Source organism: Rousettus aegyptiacus, unplaced genomic scaffold, assembly GCF_014176215.1.
Source record: "Rousettus aegyptiacus isolate mRouAeg1 unplaced genomic scaffold, mRouAeg1.p scaffold_m13_p_8, whole genome shotgun sequence".
Taxonomy (NCBI): domain Eukaryota; kingdom Metazoa; phylum Chordata; class Mammalia; order Chiroptera; family Pteropodidae; genus Rousettus; species Rousettus aegyptiacus.
In genome coordinates, this window is record NW_023416311.1 from 107,703,349 (window position 1) to 107,724,951 (window position 21,603).

The 21,603-nt window shown below is 52.2% G+C and overlaps 2 protein-coding genes across 3 annotated transcripts; both read left to right on the top strand.

Moving 5' to 3' along the window:
* The first annotated feature begins 1,020 nt into the window (after positions 1-1,020).
* On the top strand, positions 1,021-6,911 carry LOC118606778. The gene is made up of 3 exons (XM_036226077.1): positions 1,021-2,528; positions 5,474-5,721; positions 5,855-6,911. Exons 1-3 carry the CDS (start codon positions 2,233-2,235, stop codon positions 5,923-5,925), a joined length of 615 nt encoding a protein of 204 aa, XP_036081970.1. The 5' UTR covers positions 1,021-2,232; the 3' UTR covers positions 5,926-6,911.
* A 2,082-nt stretch (positions 6,912-8,993) lies between these two features.
* LOC107520799 (carboxymethylenebutenolidase homolog) lies at positions 8,994-20,799 on the top strand. Of its 2 annotated transcripts, XM_036225520.1 has the most exons (7): positions 8,994-9,164; positions 9,957-10,007; positions 13,727-13,960; positions 16,665-16,772; positions 17,525-17,667; positions 19,665-19,756; positions 20,439-20,618. In XM_036225520.1, the coding sequence occupies exons 3-7, from the start codon at positions 13,746-13,748 to the stop codon at positions 20,616-20,618; spliced, it is 738 nt and encodes a 245-aa protein (XP_036081413.1). In that variant the 5' UTR covers positions 8,994-9,164; positions 9,957-10,007; positions 13,727-13,745. The 2 variants fall into 2 exon arrangements, with proteins under 2 accessions (XP_036081413.1, XP_016020463.2); XM_016164977.2 differs by lacking the exon at positions 9,957-10,007 and having other exon boundaries at positions 8,998-9,164; positions 20,439-20,799.
* The last annotated feature ends 804 nt before the right edge of the window (positions 20,800-21,603 follow it).

Genomic DNA, 21,603 nt, shown 5'->3' on the forward strand with positions numbered 1-21,603 from the left:
TAATGAGCATTTCCTTTGCATTATCACTTTTATTGGATAAAAGTCTTTTATAAAGTAACTACCATGACTTAATATGACCCTGCAAACTATGACAACTCAAGACAAAGTAAGAGTAAATCCATTTAATAGATACAAACATGGTACAGCAGTAGTTTAGAGCAGGAAAATTTTACACATGATCTGAACGTGGAGAGATGAAAATAAAATTTTGTTTTAATTCGATGCATTTTGGTTTGACATCAGAAAGTACTCAACGTGTTGGCGACTAGAGATGAACAAGAAATGGCAGGAATTTGTTGTTATGTTTTTGGCATCCTCGAGGGTAGTTTTGGGTACAGAAAGAACTGTCAGATGTTTATTTTGGATTTACATTTGAATTTCGATATATGAAAGTTACAGATACTAAATCCTTATCTTATAAAGTTGACGTTACAGATCTCGTGTTTCTTACACATCCGCAACTCTATGGCATTTTCTTTGGATAAAACTCGATCCTATTTACTAAGGTAGTTAATTAATCATCTTCAAATCTTTCTTACTGTATTTTTAAGTGGAAGATTACTGATTTCCCTTCAAAGTATTTGCATCGTCTGAATTAACAACAACAAAAAAAGTTCCTGAATATTAAGTAATTAAGGGAATCTGATAAATTTACAAAAGAAGCAAAATTTAAGTTCTGTTAGTCATCTCTACATGGTGAATAAGCTTAGCAAGATTTTATCCTTGAATCACAAGTCTAAATTACTATTCGGTTGCACATCTTAAATTGGTGTTACACAGCTGAACGTCCAAGAGGTCAAATTCTCTCTCCGTCTCTTTTATTTTTAGGTCGAATTCTCTGAACTCTTTCAAGAACAGAAGATATCAAATATGCTCATATCTCACTTAACAAATTTCACCCTAATACCATGGTTTTGAATCCCACAAAGTTTTTGGTATTTAATTCTAGACGATCAATGTTTCCTAAGAGATGTTTATCTGCAGGTGGGGGTAGTTGCCATGAGGCTGTGCAGGCCGGGGGCTTCAGGCGGACCTGAGCGCTGACGCGGACGAGGCCTCACGCGGGTCCCTCGCCGCCTGGCCGCCGTGCACAGCCCTGTCCATGACCGTCGCGTCAGCAGTCGAGCAGGTGCGTGCCGCCCGAGCCTGTGCTCCCGGGCTCCGGTTGAACAGGTCGCTCCGTCGAACACCGTCCACCTCGACAGGGCTCCTAGAATGCGCAAATGCCTGTGTCTTTTAACACAAAAGAACCTTAAACTTGGAATCTTGCTTTCTCTCATCGTTTCAGACCACGTGCCAATTTCATAGGTATTGAAAATACCCACGAATTCTCCAGTTGAATTCTGGGTATCATACAGGTACCTATTTATGGGGTCATTCCACTAGCGTGCTGAGAAGCCTGCATGAGGTATGAGGTCCATGTCCCAAAACTCAGGCCTCGGGTATGTGACCTTACTTGAAAAACAACAACACAACGACTTCTGTAGATGTAATTAAGTTAAGGATCTTGGGATGAGATCTTCCTGGGTAACCGGGTGGGCCCTAAACCCAGTCAACGTCTTCGAGAGGGACGGCAGAGGAGAAGGCCACGCGAAGACAGAAGAAGGGACTAAGGAGCTGGGCGGCCACAAGCCAAGGACCACTCACAGCCCGCAGGAGCCGGCGACACAAGGAAGGATTCTGCCTCAGGGTCCTCCGAGGGGACGGCCCGCCGGGACCGGGAGAGAACGCAGCTCTGCTGTTTGAAGCCACCGCGTTTGTGGGCTTTGCGATGGCAGCCCTGGGGAACGAAGGCCGGTGTGTCCGGGGACACTGCTGGGTGAGAGGCAGGTTGAGGCACGCGTACGAAGACTTTTAAGTTGCAAGTATGGGAACGCAGTGGCACTGTCCTACGCCAGAGATGGGCGCTCGTTGGGAGCATAAGGTTTCCTAGTACTGAAGGTCGGGAAGGGATCCGGGCCTCAGAAGAGGGTGGGACCCAGGACCTCGAAGGCGGGCAGGGCCTTCTCTGTTTACCTGCGTCGCTTCATTTTTTCCTTCCTTCTCACTTTGGACCTCCGTCCGTCCCCGTAGAATGTGGCTACCCCATAGCTCCTGATTTTACGTGTTACTGTTCCAGCCCCACAGAACAGCGACCTAGATTTCACTCGCCCCCAAACCAAAGCCTTGATCGGGTCAGGTGCCCTGGTTCGGTCCACCACGGCCCTCGGGGCAGGGGCTTGCGACCTGAACATGGCTGCAGGTGCTCACGTCTGCGCATCGGGAGGCCGATTTGGAGAAGAGCAGGTGTGGAACAACGCCCGCTTGCTCAGTGTCAGTAGCGGTCGTGTTTGGCTGTGTGGAGTGTCGGTTAGTGAGTGCCACGCCCACCGTCCTGCACGCCCAGGAGCAGCTTTCCCTGTGGCGGCGGCAGAGCACAGGAGGGCAGGCCCAGGCGCGAACCTGCTTGGCGCCTCGAGCCGCGCTGCGTGTGCTACCATCCCATTGGCCAGAGCAAGTCATGCCCGAGCCCAGCATCAGTGGAGCAGGTGAGTACACGTCCTCTTCTTATGGAGGTCGGGGGCGAGAAGAGAACTTTGTGAACAATAATCTGCCACGTGGTGCCAAATTGTTAGTAATCGAACCAACTAGTCACGCTTAACACTACTTGTGGTTCAATCAAATCTACGACCCACGGAGCCAATTGAGATGAATTGTGAGCCTTTATTAGCCGGCCGGCGACTGACTCTCTACCACGCAGGGTTAGAGGAGATCAGCCTCGAGCTCCCAAAAGAGGCAGTTTATAAACCCTGGAACCACAGCCTGGTTAACATCAGACAAGATTAACTAGCAAGCACATGACAGAATCAGAAGTTGGCTGTCAGCATATCTTTGAGCAGATTACCACACCCTGGTTAACGTCAAACAAGTAAACAGATTACAGAATCGGGGTAAATCCTTAATGCTGGCTTACTGGAAAAATTTCCACCCCTAATACACTCACTGCAGGACAGCTGACACGAAGTACCTCCTGACATATGGGAACACGAAGTCCCTCACACAAGCTGCAAAATGTTCGACTGGGCCCTCATTAAGCCTCTAAACTTAACTTCCTGTTCACAGGAAATAACCAGGGATGGGAGAGGACTAAGTTAAAGGGACACTATATTAGTTATCTGTTACCGAGTAACAAGAGACCCCAACAGTTAGCTACTCAACCGTGAACAGTCTCTCGGATGGTAGCCCGAGGGAAACAAGGAGAAGGGCGCGAGGCCGGGCATGGCCCTGGCTCGGCAGACGCAGCTGGCGCTCCTGGCTCACGCTGTTTATCCACAATGAGTCACCAAGCACAGCCCGCACGCAAGAGCAAGCTCCACCTTTTGAATAGGGAGAATCAAAGAATTTGTGGACATAATTTTAATATCACCACCGGGGCGATTTTCAATTAAAAGAGATAAATAAACCAAGAGCAATTTGGATCCTTGATTAAAAAAAAATCCACAAAAGTCATTTTGGGGACAATTGGGGAAACCTGACTATAAATATTAGATGAATTAGGGAATTATTGGTGACTTTCGTTGGTGTGATTGTGGTGATGTGGAGGAAGGTCCTTATCCTTAGAGGATGAAGGGAGCATTAATTAGCAGTGACATGTCACAACGTTTGCAACTTATTTTCAAATAGGTCAGGAAAGAAAGAGATAAAGCAATGAGGCCAAATATCAACACTTGAACCTCAGTGGAGAGTATAAATGCGTTCATCGCACTAACTGTTAACTTCGTCATACTTTCAAAATCAAAAATAGATAAGTATACTAGGATAATGTGGGGTCCGATTCAGGGAAAAATGTTCAAGCTCAAGGCTGAGGAACTGGGTCGTCATCCTTGGTTTGCCCATGAGGAAAATGAGGACCTGGCCTTGGAAGCAAACGCTCTTCTTTTATTTCATACCCCTGGCAGATCGGTGCCCCATGTACATCACAGAACTCTCGTCTGGAAGGAGACACAGGTAGTGTACGCACCTCCCTGGTGCGTCTGTGGGACGCCCTCCGCCGGGCCAGGAAACCGAGCCATGTCGAAGACCTTTAGACACAGGGGAGAAGCAGGGAGAATCAGAAACTGTGTCGAGAAGAAAAGACAACGTACAAAAAGCACGACTTCCAGGAGCAGCGAGCAGTGAAAGTCTGAGGAGAAAGAAGGGCGAGCTATGTACCGTAAAGGAGGGGCCCGAGAGCGCCTCGAATGTCCCGCCCAGGTGCCAAGGGCACCGCCAGGAAGCCTCCATCCGTCAGGTGCCGGCGGCCTCCCGGAGGAACAGGAGGGAGGCGCTGTGTCTGACGTCAGCGCCAGAAGGAAGCCCCCAGGATTGTGCCTTCACAAGCAAGCCCGCACCCCCCGCTTGGGAGTACCCCGGGGGATCCTGCGTGTCCGACCCTGAGGTTGATGATAAAATGAATAAACTAGCAGAATATTATTTCGACAGCTCATAACGATTTAATCAATCTTACTGACACAAAACCATTTCGTTCAGTAACACGCTGAGTTCGTTTCAGCCACTAGATATTGATTTTAAAATCACATGAGTTAGAAAAAAACAGATAAGGTCCAGGTGTGGGACTTTCTCTAGGATAATGACATGATGGGGAAACTGTTCTAGAGAGTGTTAAGAAAAAAGAGAATCTCGAAAACTTGGAAATAGATGACTTAGTGCCACGTCTTTTCAACAGCATGCTGGGGCACTTGCTAACACTCCGGGCGATGCCCCTCTATTTCAGAGTATCTGAGATGAATTATGATATTTCATCATTCTCTGAGGGAACGTGGTTACAGATACAGAACTGAATGTGATACAAATGATTCTTATCTGGTAGCAGTTGTTATCGGTTTTGTCTGGTAGAGATGGAAACGATTTCTGTCAGCACAACTCAAAAAGGTTCTGACTATCAGTTGTATTGCCTTGGAGATCATTAACCAGATTTAAAAAAATTTAACTTAGCACTTATTTTCCAATGCCTGTATGCACTCGGGGTTTCCTTTAACCAGCTTAGGTATCCCATTGCTCCCCCCTTTAGTGAGTTAACGAATATTTGCTACCTAGTTTCTTTATGGTTGTGGGAGACTCAAGTTTTACCTTTTGAAAAATTCTGCTTTGGAGAGAGACTTGAAAAACCTAACATCACATGTGATAGGCGGACCTCATTTGGATCTCGTCCTCCAACAGATCAGTTGTAAAGACATTTTTGGGGAGAAGGAGAACGTTTATCAGATGGTCTAAGTATCAGATGCTATGGAGAAATAACGGTTAATTGTGTTAGATGTGCAGATGGCATTGTGGTACGAAGGACAATTATATACATATGTGTACCCAGTCGTGTGTAAGAAATTACTCCAGATCACTGTAGTATTTTAAATAGGCCGTATTATCATTTAGGTATGGCGAGTTGGACAGATCAGGGGATGACTGCCAGTGAAGAGACCGTTTGTTATCCTCACAGGTCCCTTGCCCCACACCACAGGTGGGCCACACAGGAAGCCGGAGCCAGTCCAGATGCAGAGAGGAAGGGGAAGTCGATGGCCTACTGGTTCCAGACCCTCCTTGAAACCAGCTACTTTCTTCTCCACACAGACTCTGAGCTGTTCTCGCCAGGAATCCCTTCCCTACACGCAGGACTCTTTACCCCCTACAGCTGCATTCAAAGGCTGGGGGCGGGGTCAGTAACAAGCCCCTTAAGCAGTAAAAAAGGTACAAACGAACTGGAAAAGGTTCTCGCTCAGGCACTATTTTGAGATGTTGTGAAACACCAGCACTCTCTGATTCTGATTCAAAATTTCTTTTTTCTTTTTCTTTTCTTTTCTTTCTTTCTTTTTTTTTCCAGCATTCCCCCAATCCCCTGATTTTGATCCAAATGTTTTTCAGAGGCGCAGTTTCGTGGAATGCTTTTCCTGACCTTCCTTGCCTTCAAGAGGACGGGGCTGTAGTACAGTCAGCAGTTTCATTTAACTTCGCCTTTGCTCTGTTTGTTGATTCAGCTTGGGTTCATCTGGTCCCTGGGATTTAGTTCCTTCTTTCATGATGAAAAATAAAACAACTTTGGACTGCTGAGTCATCGCTCTTAAATTTATTAATGAACTCCATGAATCCTAGTGTTCTCTTACATTAAGCGTTCCTATAAACATGTAATTTTCAACTTTTTTTTTGTTTGTTTTTGTTTTTGTTTTTTTTTGGAGCCTGGGTGAAATATTAACTAGTGTGACGAATTTTTCAAAGAAATTTGGAACGAAAATTGGCGAAGCTGCAAAACTGTCATTTTGGGTGTCGCAAGCAGTTTTCGTGTTTTAGGATAGAAGCAAGAATGTATGCACAGGACTGGTCCCCGATTTTTTCTGAGTGATGACACTCTGGGGACGTGTTTGAATTATTCACATGTAAAAAGAAAGGACCCACTTATCCATGATTTTGGAAATACCCAAAGGTGGTAAAAGAATTTGATCGTTTCAGGATGGGACTGAAGGGATTTGTAGATCAGTGTGTTTCCAGCAGGACCACCTCTGTGGCGGGGAGGTCGCAGAGTCCCTGCCGCGGTGTGAGGTGTGATGGCTCGGAAAGGCGCTCACTTGGCCAGGTGGACCCGTTCCCCCGAGAATCCCCTTTTCTTGCATCTTTCCAGTATGAACCTCAAGGAATATTCTGTCCTGAGAGTTGTCCCCGGCCTCCATCGGCTGGCCCTTCTTGCTGAACCTGCACCATGAAATCATGGAAGGCCGACATTGACGTGGCCTGTACAGAGTATCCAGTTCGAACTGAGTCTTAACCTTGGTCCGTCATAAAAGTCATCTGGGGAGGTTTCTTGCAGCACAGACCCCCCAATGCACCAGTGAAGTTTTTGGTTCGGTAGGTCTGAGCCCAGGACATCTGCGTTTTACAAGTTCTCTCGGCGGTTTTGATGGTCAGCCAAGTGAGTCTGCTAGTCACCGTGAGTCTGCTCTAGTGGCTCTCCAAGTGTGGTCCTTGGACTGGGAGCTTCTGTGTCTTCACCCGGAGTCTCGCTGGACATGCCGCTTCCCGGGGTCCGCCCTGGACCGAGGCTTTGCGGTTGGGGTCCAGAATTCTGCGGCTTAACAAGCCCTCCAGGGGACTCTGAGGCATACTAAAGTGTGGAACAAAATCTCATCTCATCCCTCATTTTATCATTAAGAAACCTGAATCCGAAAAGAAGGGACATGTCGTGGGGTTAACGAAAATTGATGGGGATAGGAGGCAGCCACCCCACTGAGCTCCAGTGTTTTGAGAAGAGAATACTCACAGCCTCTGTCTTGAGAAACTGTCTGTGCGATTGCTATCTGTGTGAAAACAAGGGTTATCAACTGCGAGATGATAGAGGACCCCGGCGCCATAAGCATGTCCAGGCATATAGGGAATCTTTAGGAGAGTTTATTTGAACCAACCTGATGACATAGGTCGGGGAGAAAGGCCTCAAATGTTTCACAGAATAACAGTTTTGCAAGGTGATTTATTTATTTATTTATTTATTTATTTATTATGCATTTAAAATTAAGAAGGAAATGTAAGGAAGATTCCTTGAAGGTGGAAGAAAGCAGGAAGCAGGGCCGGGATCGGATTACAGGATAGTTAAGGAGATTATGTGGTCTCTCGAGGGTTAATACCCTAATCTCGGGGTAGCACTCTGGCATCTCAAAGGTGTGTTATCCGGGATGCACAAGAACAGTGCTGCCTTCGAAGATTACTGAAGAAGGTGTAGGCCTCGCTTGGCGACCACCCACCGAGACCTGCCCAGGTAGGCATCTGTGATCGGATCGCCCTCTGAGGTTATTTTCCACAGAACCCCTGGTTATCGTCCGCAGGAGGATCTAAATTAATAAATTTCTACCACCGGCGTCCTAAGTTGTTCTGATTGAATTCTCACGGCGTCAGAGAGCTGCTATTCCTTTTCCTGGAGTCGCTTTCCCTAATCACATTTCTCCTTGTTGTCTTTCTTAACCTGTAGCTAACTGAATTGATTATGTGGACAAAAAAGAAGCCGCATGCTAAACCCGACAAGCTCAGGGGAGGCCCCTTGGAAGGATCTTCAAAACTCAGAGATGGAGAGCAACCACACAGGACGATCTGGGCATAAAAATTCCCAACTGAAAAGGGTCCTCAGTGGGTTGTCGCGTCCTAGGTCAGTAGCTTTCCTGACAAAGGTCAATCTTTACCTTCAGGGAGCCTCTCTATCACCTTTTTGAATCTAAAATAACATACCTTTGAAATGTCAGCGTGATTTTTCCCCCCAGACCCCTCAGGGGACTGCTGTTAGCAAAGCAAATTGACAGTGGAGTAGGCAGGAGACCACAGAGCTGGTCCCCACATGCCAGCTGTAAAGTTAATTATTAACTCTCTGTAAACGTTAAAAAAGTACGTGTCTCCATTGTGGTTTTATCCAATCCCAGAGATTTCCCGAGTTGCCACCCCCTTAACCCACCCCCTTAATCCATACACGGATTTCGTGTACCCCTCCTTAGTGTAAAATAAGCTGCAAAACGACCATTCTCCAGAGCGTTTTCTCACTCCTTTGAGATTTTGTTTCCCTGCAGTTGTTCTCAGTTTGGCTCAAAACAAAACAAAACAAAACAAAACAAAACAAACAAAACAAAATAAAACAAAACAAAACTCCTAAGAATTCCCTGCAGGTTTAGGTCGTGGCTTACCTCCACAGTTATCACCACCTTGGTCAAGTGACCGACCAAACATGGAGTGGGAGAGGGCAAGTATGAACATGTAATAATTTATTTTTAAGAATAATAGCCTGACTTTGATTTGCAACAAGGAGGTTGCAGGTCTTCGTAGCCAGGCGAGCCTGTCAAGGTCCCAGGCTGGCTGTCTCCCTTCCAGCCTCCTTCCCTCCGTCTCCTCCCTCCTTCCTGCTCACCGCTCCGTCCCTCCCCCGTCCCTCCCCCGTCCCTCCCCCGTCCCTCCCCCTTCCCTCCCTCGGGCCCCCACCGTCCCCAAGGCTGGGAATCCCGCGCTGCCACTGGCCCGCTGGGATCCGCCGCCCTCCGTCACGGTCACCGCGTCCACTTCCGTCCCGGCGGGAGGCACGCCCGCAGGGGGCCGGTGACCGTGGCCCAGGGCCCGCCCCCGCCTCACTCCCTCGGACGGTGGACGGCGGTCTGCAGGCGGCTGAGCAGGTAGGCGCGCCTCCCCCGCGCAGAACCGCTTTGCGCGGCGCCCCGACTCCCGCGGGCGACCGCCCCACCGAGGCTCTGTGCCAGGTGCACCGGGACCGAGCCTGTCGAAGCCCACGTTCCAAACCGGACTTCCCACAGCGGGACCCTGTCCCTGCGGAGTGACGCCCCGCGCCAAGCCACCGCGGCACAGCTTCCTGTCTTGCTTCGCCATACAAGTTTAAAAACAGTCGAAATCACACCGTATAGGAACTCGTGTTCGTTTTTTGTGTTTTGTTTCTGTTTTCCCCATTTAACGCTGCCCGAATCCTTCCCTTCCTGCCTCGAAATACTCTGTCCCTGGTGTCCTGCAGTTAACATTTTGGTTGTGTAGTGTTCACTACTGCGATAAAATGATGGGGGAAATGAGCACATTTTGCATCGAGTTTTGGCCGTTTTTTTTTTTCCGGACGGTGGTTAAGAGAGGAGGTTTGGGTCTGGGCATGTGGCGTCCCGGATGCTGGGCAGGTACTGCCAAGGTAGACTGCACGGCACACACGCTCGGCTGCATGAAGAGTCAGGCAGAAGCGTGGCCTTGCGCCGGCCTTGCTGACATCGGGCACTGCCGTTCAGGTTTCTCGCTGACGGAAAAGGCCACCTGTTGTTTTGAAAGCCCATTTAAAATAAGGTGGTCAGACGTGAGCCCAGCGGGTATCTGGGGAAACCCTATCTAGGCCTGGAACAGCCCGAGAAAAGGTCAAAGGCAGCCACGTGCTCGGGCCAGTGTGTGCTCATCACGTCTAACTTTCTCGTTAGTGCTGCCTGGACCACGTGCCCTGTGGAAGACACAAGTGTGGTTGCTGAAAAGTAAGTAACCGGGGGAGTCGGCATTCACGGAATCATCGAGGGAGAAGCAGGGCCCTGCCTTGGCTGCAGGGCTGCGAGATTGAAAGTGGGTCGCCAGGCACGTCCCTGGGGTGTTTATCCGGCGACGGGGACACACCAGCCTTTTAGCCGCCGCTTGGCCCTCGGTGCTGCTTTTGTTGAGACTGCGAACGGTTCCCGGTTCTACATCTCGGAAGCTTCCGGAAAGACGTTCTCAGTCTTCTTTGCTTGTTACGCTGACCCCGTCTGCGCCGATCCCCTTCGCTTCCCGAAATCTGCTTTCTCTGTTTCTGCTGCAAATCCTTCCTGCGTCGGGAAGTCTGACTTCCAAGCTATTTAAAGCTCTGGGGTGTGAAAGCAGGAGAACCGCACCTGCTGGACCGCGCCTCACCCCTGTTCCTCGCCCTTCTGACCTCCGGAGAGAGAAGGGGACGCCGTTCGGTCAGGTTAAAGGAGACTTTCCAGCGAAAGGTAAAGCAGGACTCCGCACGGACACAGCATGAGCATGTGCTGCAGAGTCCGTCCTGTTCATTGCCGAGGGAGCCGCGCGGACGTGGCCGCCGGCCCAGAGAAGACGCGACGCGGCCCTGACCCGGACGGAGCGAAAGGACCCTGAGGGGGGGAGCGAGGGCCGCGGCCCCGCGGGTCTGGCTTGTCGTGTCGCAGGGCTGGAGAACGTTCTAGAAAAACATTATTCATTCGTGACTCGTCATAAGGAGCGGCCGGGCAGACCACTGTTAGGACCAGCGTGACAGGGGTGGGGGACCCTGCCGGGGGGTTCTGCAGGAGAGAGACTGGGCTCCCCTCCGAGGACGAGAAGAAGTGGGGGCTCCCAGAGCAGGGCGCGGTGGATGGGAACTTACTACGAGGAGGCGGCAGGGCGGGACCCCCGCGAAGCCGGCCTGGCGGGGTCCGGGCGGGAGGCCAGCCAGGGCTCTCGGACCTCACCTGGGGGCCGGCGGGGAGTGAGGACCCGGAGCCGGGGCGGGGGGTGGGGCATTGGCTAAACCCACTTAGCGGGGTCCTCGCCACCACGGACGGTGCAGAGACGGACGCAGAGACGGACGGGGAGGCCGGAGTCAGGGCCCAGCCGGGGACAGCGTCGCAGGGGTGCGGCCGGGAGAGAAAGCCCGGCAGGGACCGCGAAGGTCCGTCCCTACGGCGTGGGGCTCCTGGTCCTTCGCACGTGTGTGGCATCTCGCATGAAGGTTGTGGGGAGTCACGTGCGTTAGTGCCGCGCGTAACGCGGCGTTGACAGAGAACGAGCCCCCTGTGGCGTCCTCTGCAGGAGCACGTCTCGGCCGTCCCCGGGGCCACGAGGAGGACCCCGACTTCCAGAGGCTTCGCCAGTGGAGACCACGGAGCCGACCTCGGGGTGGGCGGGGTGTGTGGCCAGGCCCCCCTGCCATGGCACCGAGAGGCCATTCCGGACACATTCCCCGAGGACCCCACCATGCACGTCGGCCCCCGGCCCGCTGGCTTCTCAGAGGAAGCCTTACCACTCCCGGCAGGTGGCCCTCTAATGTCACGTAGAAGAAACCGTCCCGGGGGAGTCCACCTTCCGCCGGCCACACTTCTGGGCCGTCATTCCAGCTCCATCCACAGTGTTTGAGGTATTTCGCAGCCCTTCAAGAGTCAGGGCGACCCTCGGAGTTGTCAGTTCCGTCCCGTCTGGTGGAGCGTGAATTGGCTCCTCCCCACCGGTGGGAACATCTGTCCGTCTCCGCTTGCAGTGCAGCTCGATACGCCTTTCCTCCACTACCATTTGTGGCCTTTTCTGTTTTCCTTTGAACCAGTTTTATTTGTCTCGTGCTTATCATACGAGTAAAAAAAAAAAAACACCTCAACGTGTTCGTTTTTATGGCTGTGTGAGAGTCACGGTTTTACTTTTCTCCTGAAAATTATCTTTTAACCAACGTGTCGTTTGGGGGAAAGGCGCCCCGATCCTGGAAGGACTGTTTCTTCTTGATCTGTAAGCATGCGTCATATAGTTTATCTAGCTTTGAGATCTTCTGCTTCGAGGATGATGTGTTCTCATCTGTGTTGTCTTGCTTTGTTTATGGAGTCTTTCGCCTTGTAGTTTTAATAAAAACATCAAAGTTTTTTGGTGCAGACAATCTCAAGCATATATAAAAGTAGAGAGAGAGGCACGGAGCATACTGGGGAGCTCCCCCCCGACCCCCGTGCCCGCAACGCTGAGGCTCCCCTCCCTTGCCACCAGCTGTGGCCCCCTTGGAGGCAAATCCCAGGCACCTGGACGCTTTTCCTGCATGTTCCTCTTCGGGTTCCGCGTTCCCAGGTCCTCCCTTCCGATGGCACCTCGATGTTTAAAAATTCAGTCTGAGAATCTGTCTCCAGCGGTGGATTTAATTTGTTTCTACTGATTTGGACCTAGTTCAGCCACATTACTCCTTGCTTTGTAGCTGATCGGTGTTGTTCATTTTTTTCTTCTCCTTTCCTGCTCTCTGTTTGTTCGGTCGAGCTCGTTGCCCCCCCCCCCCATTTCCACCCCCGCGTGTCCGTTTGGAGCGCCGCCACAGGCGCAGTGAGCTCCTCCTCGGCGGGGACTGTTCATTTTCCGGCCTGGACTGTGAACGCCTTGCCATGACGTGGATTCGCACCTGTCTCCGCCAGGTCCCCAGGGCCAGCTGTGGTGTTACTTTCTCAGCCCAGGGTTCCCTCCTTGGACAGGACAGTGTCAGTTTGGGCGTTAGTTTCTGTTTTCCCTTCCTGGGCTTCCTTAGCATATTTATAGTCCTGGTTGACTGTTTTTGTTTCGTTTTCTTTCTTTTTCTTTTTCTTTTTCTTGTTGTTGTTGTTGTTGTTTTATCTCCCCCACGAAATAGGAACCTTTGAGGGCTCCAACATCGCGTGGGAAGGTCTCGTAATGGCCGAAAAATGACTGCTAGAAATTTGTTACTTGCAGGAAAATTACTGCTTGGCTATGTCCATGAGGACGTGGCTGTGCCCATAGACACATAGGCCGTTACCCATAGGAACATAACATTCCAAACAAGCTTTCTGCTTCTGTACCCCGCTTACGCTCCTGACCTGTGTGTTGACAGGTAACGAATAGAGGAGAGTCGGCACTTTGTGTTTAGACAGAATGAAGAATGGGAATGGGGGTTAAAAACCCCGTACCTCTACATTTTGGGGCTGCTTAATTTGGGGTCCACGTACCCCTGGCAGACCCAGCTGGCTGCATAAAGAGTGTTTCCTCTAACTCACTGAGTTTCCGGTGGTCCGTGTGTCTTTTGGGGGCCGACGGCCACAACAGTCTCAGCGACAAATCCGTGTCGCGGGGTCCCGAGCCGCGCCGCCCTCGCAGAACCCTACGGGCCGGCGGTGCAGGGCTCGGGCCGCGGGCCGCGGGGGGCGCCCGCGGCGTTGGCGTGCGCCGGCCGGCTGTGGTTCCCGTCCACGTCCTGCCCGGGCGATGCCGCCCTTTTCCGCGCGTGCCTTCATGCCTGTTTTTACTCGTCGCCTGCATTCGCGCCGGCGTTTCCGGCGTCTGCGACGAGAACTGGCGTCCCGGCCCCAACCTGTCATGTTGCCGACACCAGGAGTCATCGCTGATTTCTTCCACGAGGAGCAAAGTTAAAACTAATTTTTTCCCCGTAATCCTGATCTTAGCTTACTTACTGTTCATGATCCCTGGATTTGCACCGCTCAGAATATGAGGCATGCTTCTCTCTCTGCAGCCTGTCTTAAGTACCGGCGATGGCCAACGAAGCTCATCCTCGCCCGTGTGACATTGGCCACAGGATGGAGTATGGAGGGATGGGGTGCGAAGTTCAAGTGGAACACATCAAGGCTTATGTCACCAGACCCCCCGTCGACACGGGCAAAGCCGTGATCGTCATTCAAGATGTGTTTGGCTGGCAGCTGCCCAATACTAGATACATGGCTGACATGATTGCAGGCAACGGCTACACGTAAGTGTGACGTTCTGTCCCCTCATTTAAGTTCATGTACATTTCCGTGATCTGTATTTCTCCCTTCAGGGAAAACAAAACCAACACCAAAAAAAACCCTGACCATATTCTAATTTACAGTACCTGCTTCCTTCTCTCTCTAGGGTGCAGGTCAAGGGGGAATGTCATAGGAAACGTAAATGCCCACCAGCAGGTGTCCAATGAAAGGCGCCTGCTTCCAACCCAATCCCTGGGCACTCTCAACGTGGGGCGCTGAGTGGGCACAGGGACGGGACGCCGTGGGCAGACCTCGCCCGTCCGAAAGGGACCCATTATTTATTTGGTCCTTGAAGCATCTTGGCCTTGAGTCGGATTTCACAGGCGGGGCGCCCGCAGGTGTCCTGGGCCCCGGACGACACCCCTGGCCCTGTCCAAGTTACAGCGGATTCCAGAACTGGCCGTGACACCTCGCTCATCTCCCAGAGGTTATGCCTCTGTCAGGCCACGTGGCCGCGGCCACCCCTGGCGAACGCTGTCACCTGCTTGCTCTCCGCCTCTCCTGCTGTTGGTAACAGCTTCCGGGGAGCTCAGAGGAGAGGAGGAACCGTTCAGAAGGCGGAAACCCAGCCAGCCCTGAGCTTGGAGCACCCCGATTCCCTCTGCTTTCCTCCAGAGAGGAGCTAGAGACCACAGGGTAGCCGCCTCGTTTTCCCACCCGATTTAGAGGAAGCAGACCCTCCGCCCTGCGATGCAAATTTAGTGGAATTTCACTAGATTTTTCACTTTTCTAGGCTCATAATTTCTTCTGGGAGAGGAGGCAACTTCACTTCCTGGGGGCGAGGCCAGGAATTAAAATGACAGCAACCCTGACTGGGCTCTGGCTCGGCCAGACCCTGCCTAGGATTCTTAGAGGGCTGTTGTCCTCTGTCCTCCCAAAGACCCCTCCAGGGCGGGACTGTCCTTGTTCCCATGTTGTCAATTAGGAAGCCAGGGCATGATGTCGGGTCCTGTGGCTGGAGGAGGATCACAAACAGCGAGTGCAGGGGCCTGTTTCCCGAGCCAGTTTCACACCGGTACAGCTCCCTTGCCCTCGAACGGTCTTTGGAGGGCGGGCAGTGCCCGGCCCAGGCTCTATTTGCCAGCTCCAGAGAAGGAGCCGGCAGCGGTTAAATGACCCATTAAGGTCACAGGGCAGACAGGCCCGTCCTGGGACTTGAACTTAGATTTTCCCGACCCAGGTTATACCCCTGCAGGAGGAGCTGTGTTCCCCGTCCATGGGGATGCCCGCACAGACCACCGAGGGTCGCAGAGCAGGCCGCCCCCAAGTGTGCTACTTGGGCACATGGATTGTTTTGAGCTGAAGGCAATCCAACCCCAGCAGGTCCAAGAAAAACTTTTACCTCTCCCTGAATTACCTAAAAGAATCTAGCTAAGGATTGCTGCTGCCAGAGATAACTTTTATCTGAGTGGCCAATCTGTGCTGCAGGACAAACATCTAATCACCAGATACCTGCTCTTATCTTCCTTTGATTTAAATCTCCTTCCCTTTGAAGCCCCAGACCCCTAGCCTGCCCCTTAGCTCAGGCTGGCTTATAGCCTTCGTACTGGACTGCCTCTGGGTCTGATGCATATTTTTATGGGGCTCCCCTCTGTATGAAGTTATCGATGTAGGACGTAGGAAATGTCCAGACCCGTAGAGAATCGGGATGAGTTTGTGAGCCAAACTGATGACGTATGGCAGGGAGCAAGACCTCAAACGCTCCTGAGAACGACAGTTTCGCAGCCTCTTTATGTGATGGGAGAGAAGGAGGAAAGGTCAAGAAGACGAGCAGAGGTGGGAGAGCGCACGGAGGCCCTGGGACAGGCAGCTAAGGCCCTGCTCTCTGGAGGACGCTGCAGTTTCTTTTCAAGGTGTGTCAAGACAAAGCCGGGCCGCCCCCCCCCCCCCCCCCCGCCCGAAGAAGTCGGAGGCCTGGGTGCCACGGCCCACAGGACCTGCCCAGGCAGGGGTCATGGTCCCAGCACCCCGCCAGCTCCCTTTCCACGGAACCCCTTTTCTCACGCACACGGTTCAATTTGTTTTTCTCCTGTTCGTCTGTCTTACGTCAGTGTGATGCCTTATCCAGCCAAAGAACCTAGAAAGGAAGGAGGGAAATGTTTTCCTCCCCAGACGTTGGTCGGGGATCGGGGTGCTGGCTGTTTTCCCTCTCTGGCCCCTTCCAGAGCCCACTGATAGGTCACACCATCTGGACAGAAAGTCGTGCCCTGTTGGCATGCTCAGGCAGAGACTGGGGAAAATTGCTTGGTCATAGTGACTGGAGGTGCTAGCCAGGTGTGCATGTGACCTGAGGCTCATGTGCAAGGTTCGCTGAGAGGTGTGACTCCTGCGGGCGGGGGTTCAGGGGGCCTGTAGCCGCCCTGCTCCAGGCCTTGGCTGCCAGGTCCCCTTGTCCTGGGTATGATACTTCCTGGAGTCTGTGCACTGCCTGTGGCCCTGTCATTGCAGAGGGGCTGCCGAAGGCCCCACCCCTTCCGTTGTGAAATCCGAGATGGCCTGGCTGGGTGCCAGCTGGCCTCCAGTGTGATCCGAGTTGGCCCTCATGGTCAAGACTTCTCTTTTCCTGCGGCGAGAATCGCCAACGTAACACGTTTTCTAATGGATGTAAGTGAATGTTGAGTCCCAAAAGCAGTGAAATTAAGATCGCCAAATATCCCTGTTTTACAGAACCATCGTTCCGGACTTCTTTGTAGGCCAAGAGCCATGGCACCCCTCTGGGGACTGGGCCACCTTCCCTGAGTGGCTGAAAACAAGAAATGCCAGAAAGATTGATAAGTAAGTTATCGGCCCCCGGGAGAGTGGAGTCTGGAGGCAGAGGCGGGCCCGGCTCCCCTGTTCAGACGCCCACCCTCCCTCCGTGGAGGACGCGGACGGCTGCGGCCCTCCAATTAAGCACATCGCTTCTACTCGAAAACGTCTTCTGAGTTGTTCCAAACCACCAATTTGCAAATGAACCATTTGGGAGACAAAGGCCACTGTCCTCTGTCCCTTCTTGGCTTAAACAGTCCTGGTGGCTTTCCAAGTCTTGCTCCCTCTTTGGGCAGGGGTGGAGGCGGGAGACGCAGAGTGGGGTGTCAGGCGGGGGGATGAATGTGCCTAGGCAGAGTTTGGGGAGCTGCCCAGTTGCAGCTGGTGCCTATAGAGAGGAGAGAGATGTGACGGGGGAGCTCGGAGGGGACAGAGCCGTGCTGCGGCCTTTGGCCTTTTTCCTGAGGCCGTGAAAGTCCGCCACTCAGCTTTCAGCTGGGAAATGAGCTGGCTGTGGGGAGGGAACCGGGCTGCAGCCCCGTCAGGTGGTTGGAGGAGGCTGGGCTTGGCAGGGAGACCTGCTGGGCGTGGAGTCACTCCTCACGTGAGCCGGAGGTGGTGAGACAGAGCCCTGAGAGGAAGAATCTCAATCTCAAGGAACAGCGGAACAGCCTCTGACACAGCCCTGCGACCGTCGGCCCCGCACTCTGCCCGGCATCCCTTCCCAGGGCCTCACAAAACACCTCTGGATTCTCAAGTAGCTTTTCTTCCTGTTCTAGAGAGGTCGACGCAGTCTTGAAGTATCTGAAAGAACAGTGTCTCGCCCGGAGCATCGGCGTCGTGGGCTTCTGCTGGGGCGGAGTTGCCGTGCACCACTTGATGATGCGATACCCGGAATTCAAGGCGGGGGTGGCCGTCTATGGTAAATCCGCGCCTTGTACAAATGTACACAGTGAAAACAGGAGGTGGGTGACAACCACCACGAGCCTCTTTCCCAGCTAGAGGTCCCGGGTGCAAGACGAGACCCAGTCGTCATGAAACTGGCTCTAAAACTCTGCAAGTGGAGGCGGAGGTTTGCGATGCAGTGACCAGGGCACGTCCCTGGGAGTGAGGAGACCTGGGTCCCCACGGCGCCATGGGAAAGTCAGCTAAGCTGACGTCTCAGGGGCCTCACTTAGGATGGGGGGATTAACCTTTCTTTCTGCAGTAATGGTTCATTCCCAGCAATACTTTTATGAACAACATCTATGAACAGATTTTTTTCCCCAAGGTACAAGTAATTCTTGACTGCACAAGTGCAGACAGACACACACGTGCAGTCTGAACGAGGGGAGGAACAAGGAAAAGCCACTGTAAAATGTGAATAGCAGCGTAAACATTTCAGCCAAAACCAACCAAAGGGGTCATCGCGCTGCCGAGGACGTTATCACACCTGCGCGTGGAAATGGCATGCTGACTTCCCGCTGTAGGGACATTCGGACCATCAAAATGTAAACGGAATAAGATGAAACAGGGAAATTTGGCTTTCCTTCATAATGTGTATGTCGTAGTTACAGCAATGATTCTTATTTGGTTTAGTGGTTCCTCACAGTGGTAGTTTAGCCTACTTTTAGCATGTTAAGAACACTCAATGTTTACTTACGCCAAGGGAATAAATTGCCTGGTGCTGCTGGGCACAGCTGAGGCTGACGGTCCCTGGGACGCGCAGCCCCCTGCGTGTTGGCGAAAGGCGCCCCCTGCTGGCCTCTGCAGTGCGGTGCAGAGCTGCGGCCCGGGGCCAGCAAGTCGCTGTGCACAGGGGCGTTAACCCAGTGGGGCAGGGAGCGCGGCCCTCTCCCGCGGCCCCCCCTGCCTCCTAGAGGGGAGTTACAGGGGAGCGGAGAGCCTCCTGGTTACTTGTCTTTGATGTGCTGCCAGCGGGAAATGGGGGTGTTGGGGGGGGCCACCCATCATTTTCTCGTACCTACTAGGACTCGGCCAAATTTCAGTAGGGCTCCTCCGAGTCTACTTTCTGAGCAGGCTCTGACTTTGGGCTCTGTTCTTGGCCCACAGGGACCGTTTAGTGAGGCTCCCCCAGCTTTCACGTCATCACTCCTGGGCATCTTGTCACCTGGCCTGCCTTCAGCAAGAACCCTGTCGTCTGGCCGGAATCCCCCGGTCCCCCATGTTGCTGCTGCCCCGCCCTGCTTCTCGGCCATAAACCCCCATTGTCCTTGTATTCTGGTTGAGCCAGATGCCCTTACTACATGACCCTTCGCCGAGGTCCCTCCGGGATAGAATCTTCCGTAGCCTTTCCCAAGTGTCAGAACAGCCTTCCTTGAACATTATCTGAAAATGGCGTTGCATTGCAAGACTTCCACTTAGTTTCCTGTGGGAGTGAATCCCCAAGGCAGAGCATGCTTCTGACTTGATCTCTCAAATGCTGGAACGAAGGCCGGAGGCCAGTGTTTATGGCCGGCCTGCTAGGACCGGGTACTGCGTCCAGGGACTTCATGCTCGTGGCCGCGTCTGAGCACCAGTGTCCTGTTAAAGGGCCGCCACCCGCCCCCCCCCAACAAATGCACCCACTCAGTGCACTCGAGTCAGGGCCTGGGGCTTGTGGAGAGCGTGGGAAACTTCTAGAACAGTGGTGGTCACCCGTCAGCACCTCCTGGGACATGAACGCGCACAGGACGGGCAGTTTTGGGGTTGCCCCCGTGTCCACCCGACGCGCACCTGGCCGGGTCTAAGCTGGAAAGGCCTCGTTCCTGCTGAACGAAGCGAGGGGAAGGTCCCGCTAGATCCGCGTCCCCGTGAGGCTGATGTCATAGGCCAGCCGACTTCCGTGACTTGCTGAGGGAACAGCCAGACCCCCCAGAGCGTCCGCGTGGGTGTCTTTGGCAGGGGCGTGGGAATCACAGCTGGGCCCCCGCTCTGCAGGCCTCGTCAGGGACTCCGAAGACGTCCACTGCCTGAAGAACCCCACGCTGTTCATCTTCGCCGAAAACGATGCTGTGATCCCTCTCGAGCAGGTACGCGGCATCTTCCTCATCACATTCCAGCTTGACAACACGATTTGACGTTTGTGGGAAAACAGACTAAATGGCTCATGTGTTGCGCCAGATAGTTTTCAACATTAAGTTTTTAAAGCAGGTTTCATCCGGGACGTCGCGTGGGATGGTAACCCCCCACGAACGCTCTGGGCGGGGCCTAGCTGCCGGGGAAGGGGCCCCGCCTCCCCCTCCGCCCACGTGTGACCCGGTTGAGCACAAGGTCTTTGTCCTTACAGACAGGGTGCATTAAATCCTGTCCATGGAGGAAGAAAACGCAGAAGAAATTATCATTCTTATTCATAGCCAATACATTCTATTGACGAGTTTCAAATGACTCATGTGTGAACATACTCAATTTCATATTGGATATATTGACTGTTGTATACTTGAAGACATTACTTATTAAATGTTATAGAATATATTATATAAGATACAGCCTGTTAATGCGACTCAAATAGTGTCCGTGGTGTCATTTGTATATTGCTCTGAATCCTCAACTTTGCCAGAGGTAAGAACTATGTTAGTTACACCATGAAAAGTAAAACCTTCATTAGCTATGGGGCTTGTCACAGCACTGATGTTGAGCCTCTTCTAGGAGAGAATGGGAAATGTTGCTGTGGGGTCGCAGCCACATCATCCTGCAAACCTTTGCATGTTCCAGGTCTCTCTGCTGACCCAGAAGTTGAAAGAACACTGCAAAGTGGAATATCAGATTAAAACATTTTCCGGGCAAACTCATGGATTTGTGCATCGAAAGAGAGAAGACTGTTCCCCTGAAGACAAGCCCTATATTGAAGAGGCGAGAAGGAATCTACTCGAGTGGCTGAACAAGTACGTGTAGCAGAGGCCACGTGCACACTTTCCCGATTGCTTTCATCCGGAAATTTGCTTTGAAATTCTTGGATCATTATTTCATTGTCACTTTACATAAAATAAACCAGAATCCTGAAATTCAGTAAGACATGTTAATGTACGAAATACTTAAATTTTAACATGTACGTAAATAAAACTTTCAAAAGTGAGTCATGACTTGAAGAATCTGAATTTGAAGGACGGTGACATCTGAACTCTTAGGGTGTCCTGGGGCTGTTCAGGGACCAGCTGACAGCTCAGGTGTGGCCTGCCTCGTATTTGGCTACATTCCGTAAAATGACTAATGTTGCGAAGCCGTGGAGACATACACTGTAAACCCGGGTTGACTAAAAGCCCAACTCAGACATTTCTTTGTTGTGATACAGACGAATTTCAATACTCAAACCGTCTAGCTCCATAAACACTAAAACGAGCCAGGATGGTCGTAGCGCGTATTCCGAAATCCACAGTGTGCTCGCTTGGCGGGACGACTGAGGCCGACTGGAGGCCAGTCAGCGGCCAGGCTCGCAGAAGGCGACCTGAAACCGTCGCTTAGAGCAGGAACCAGCTCCCTAACCCAGGAAGCCTGACTAGGGCAACTGCAAATTCCTCCACTCCTGGTGGCACGTAAGTAAACTTTATTACCGTGGTTCTCTGTAAGAAACATTCTTTTGAGAAATTTGGAGAGGCACATAGAAGCACACAGGCAAAACAGCACCGGGGGGTGGGGTGGAGGGGGACTCCGGACGCCTGGGTGACCTGGCCCTACCACCTGCCAGCCTCCAGGACAGGGCAGTCGCAAGGACTTCCCTCCCACTCAACCCATTTCCCTCGTATTTCCTACAATTCACTTTAGCCTCCGCTTATCCTGTCAATTCTGGCAAGAAAACCTCAACTGGGTTCTGAACGGCCCTTCTCGGCCTCTGCGGGCGGTGTAGGAAGGAGTCTGCTCGCCTGGCCTTCTCCAACTCAAG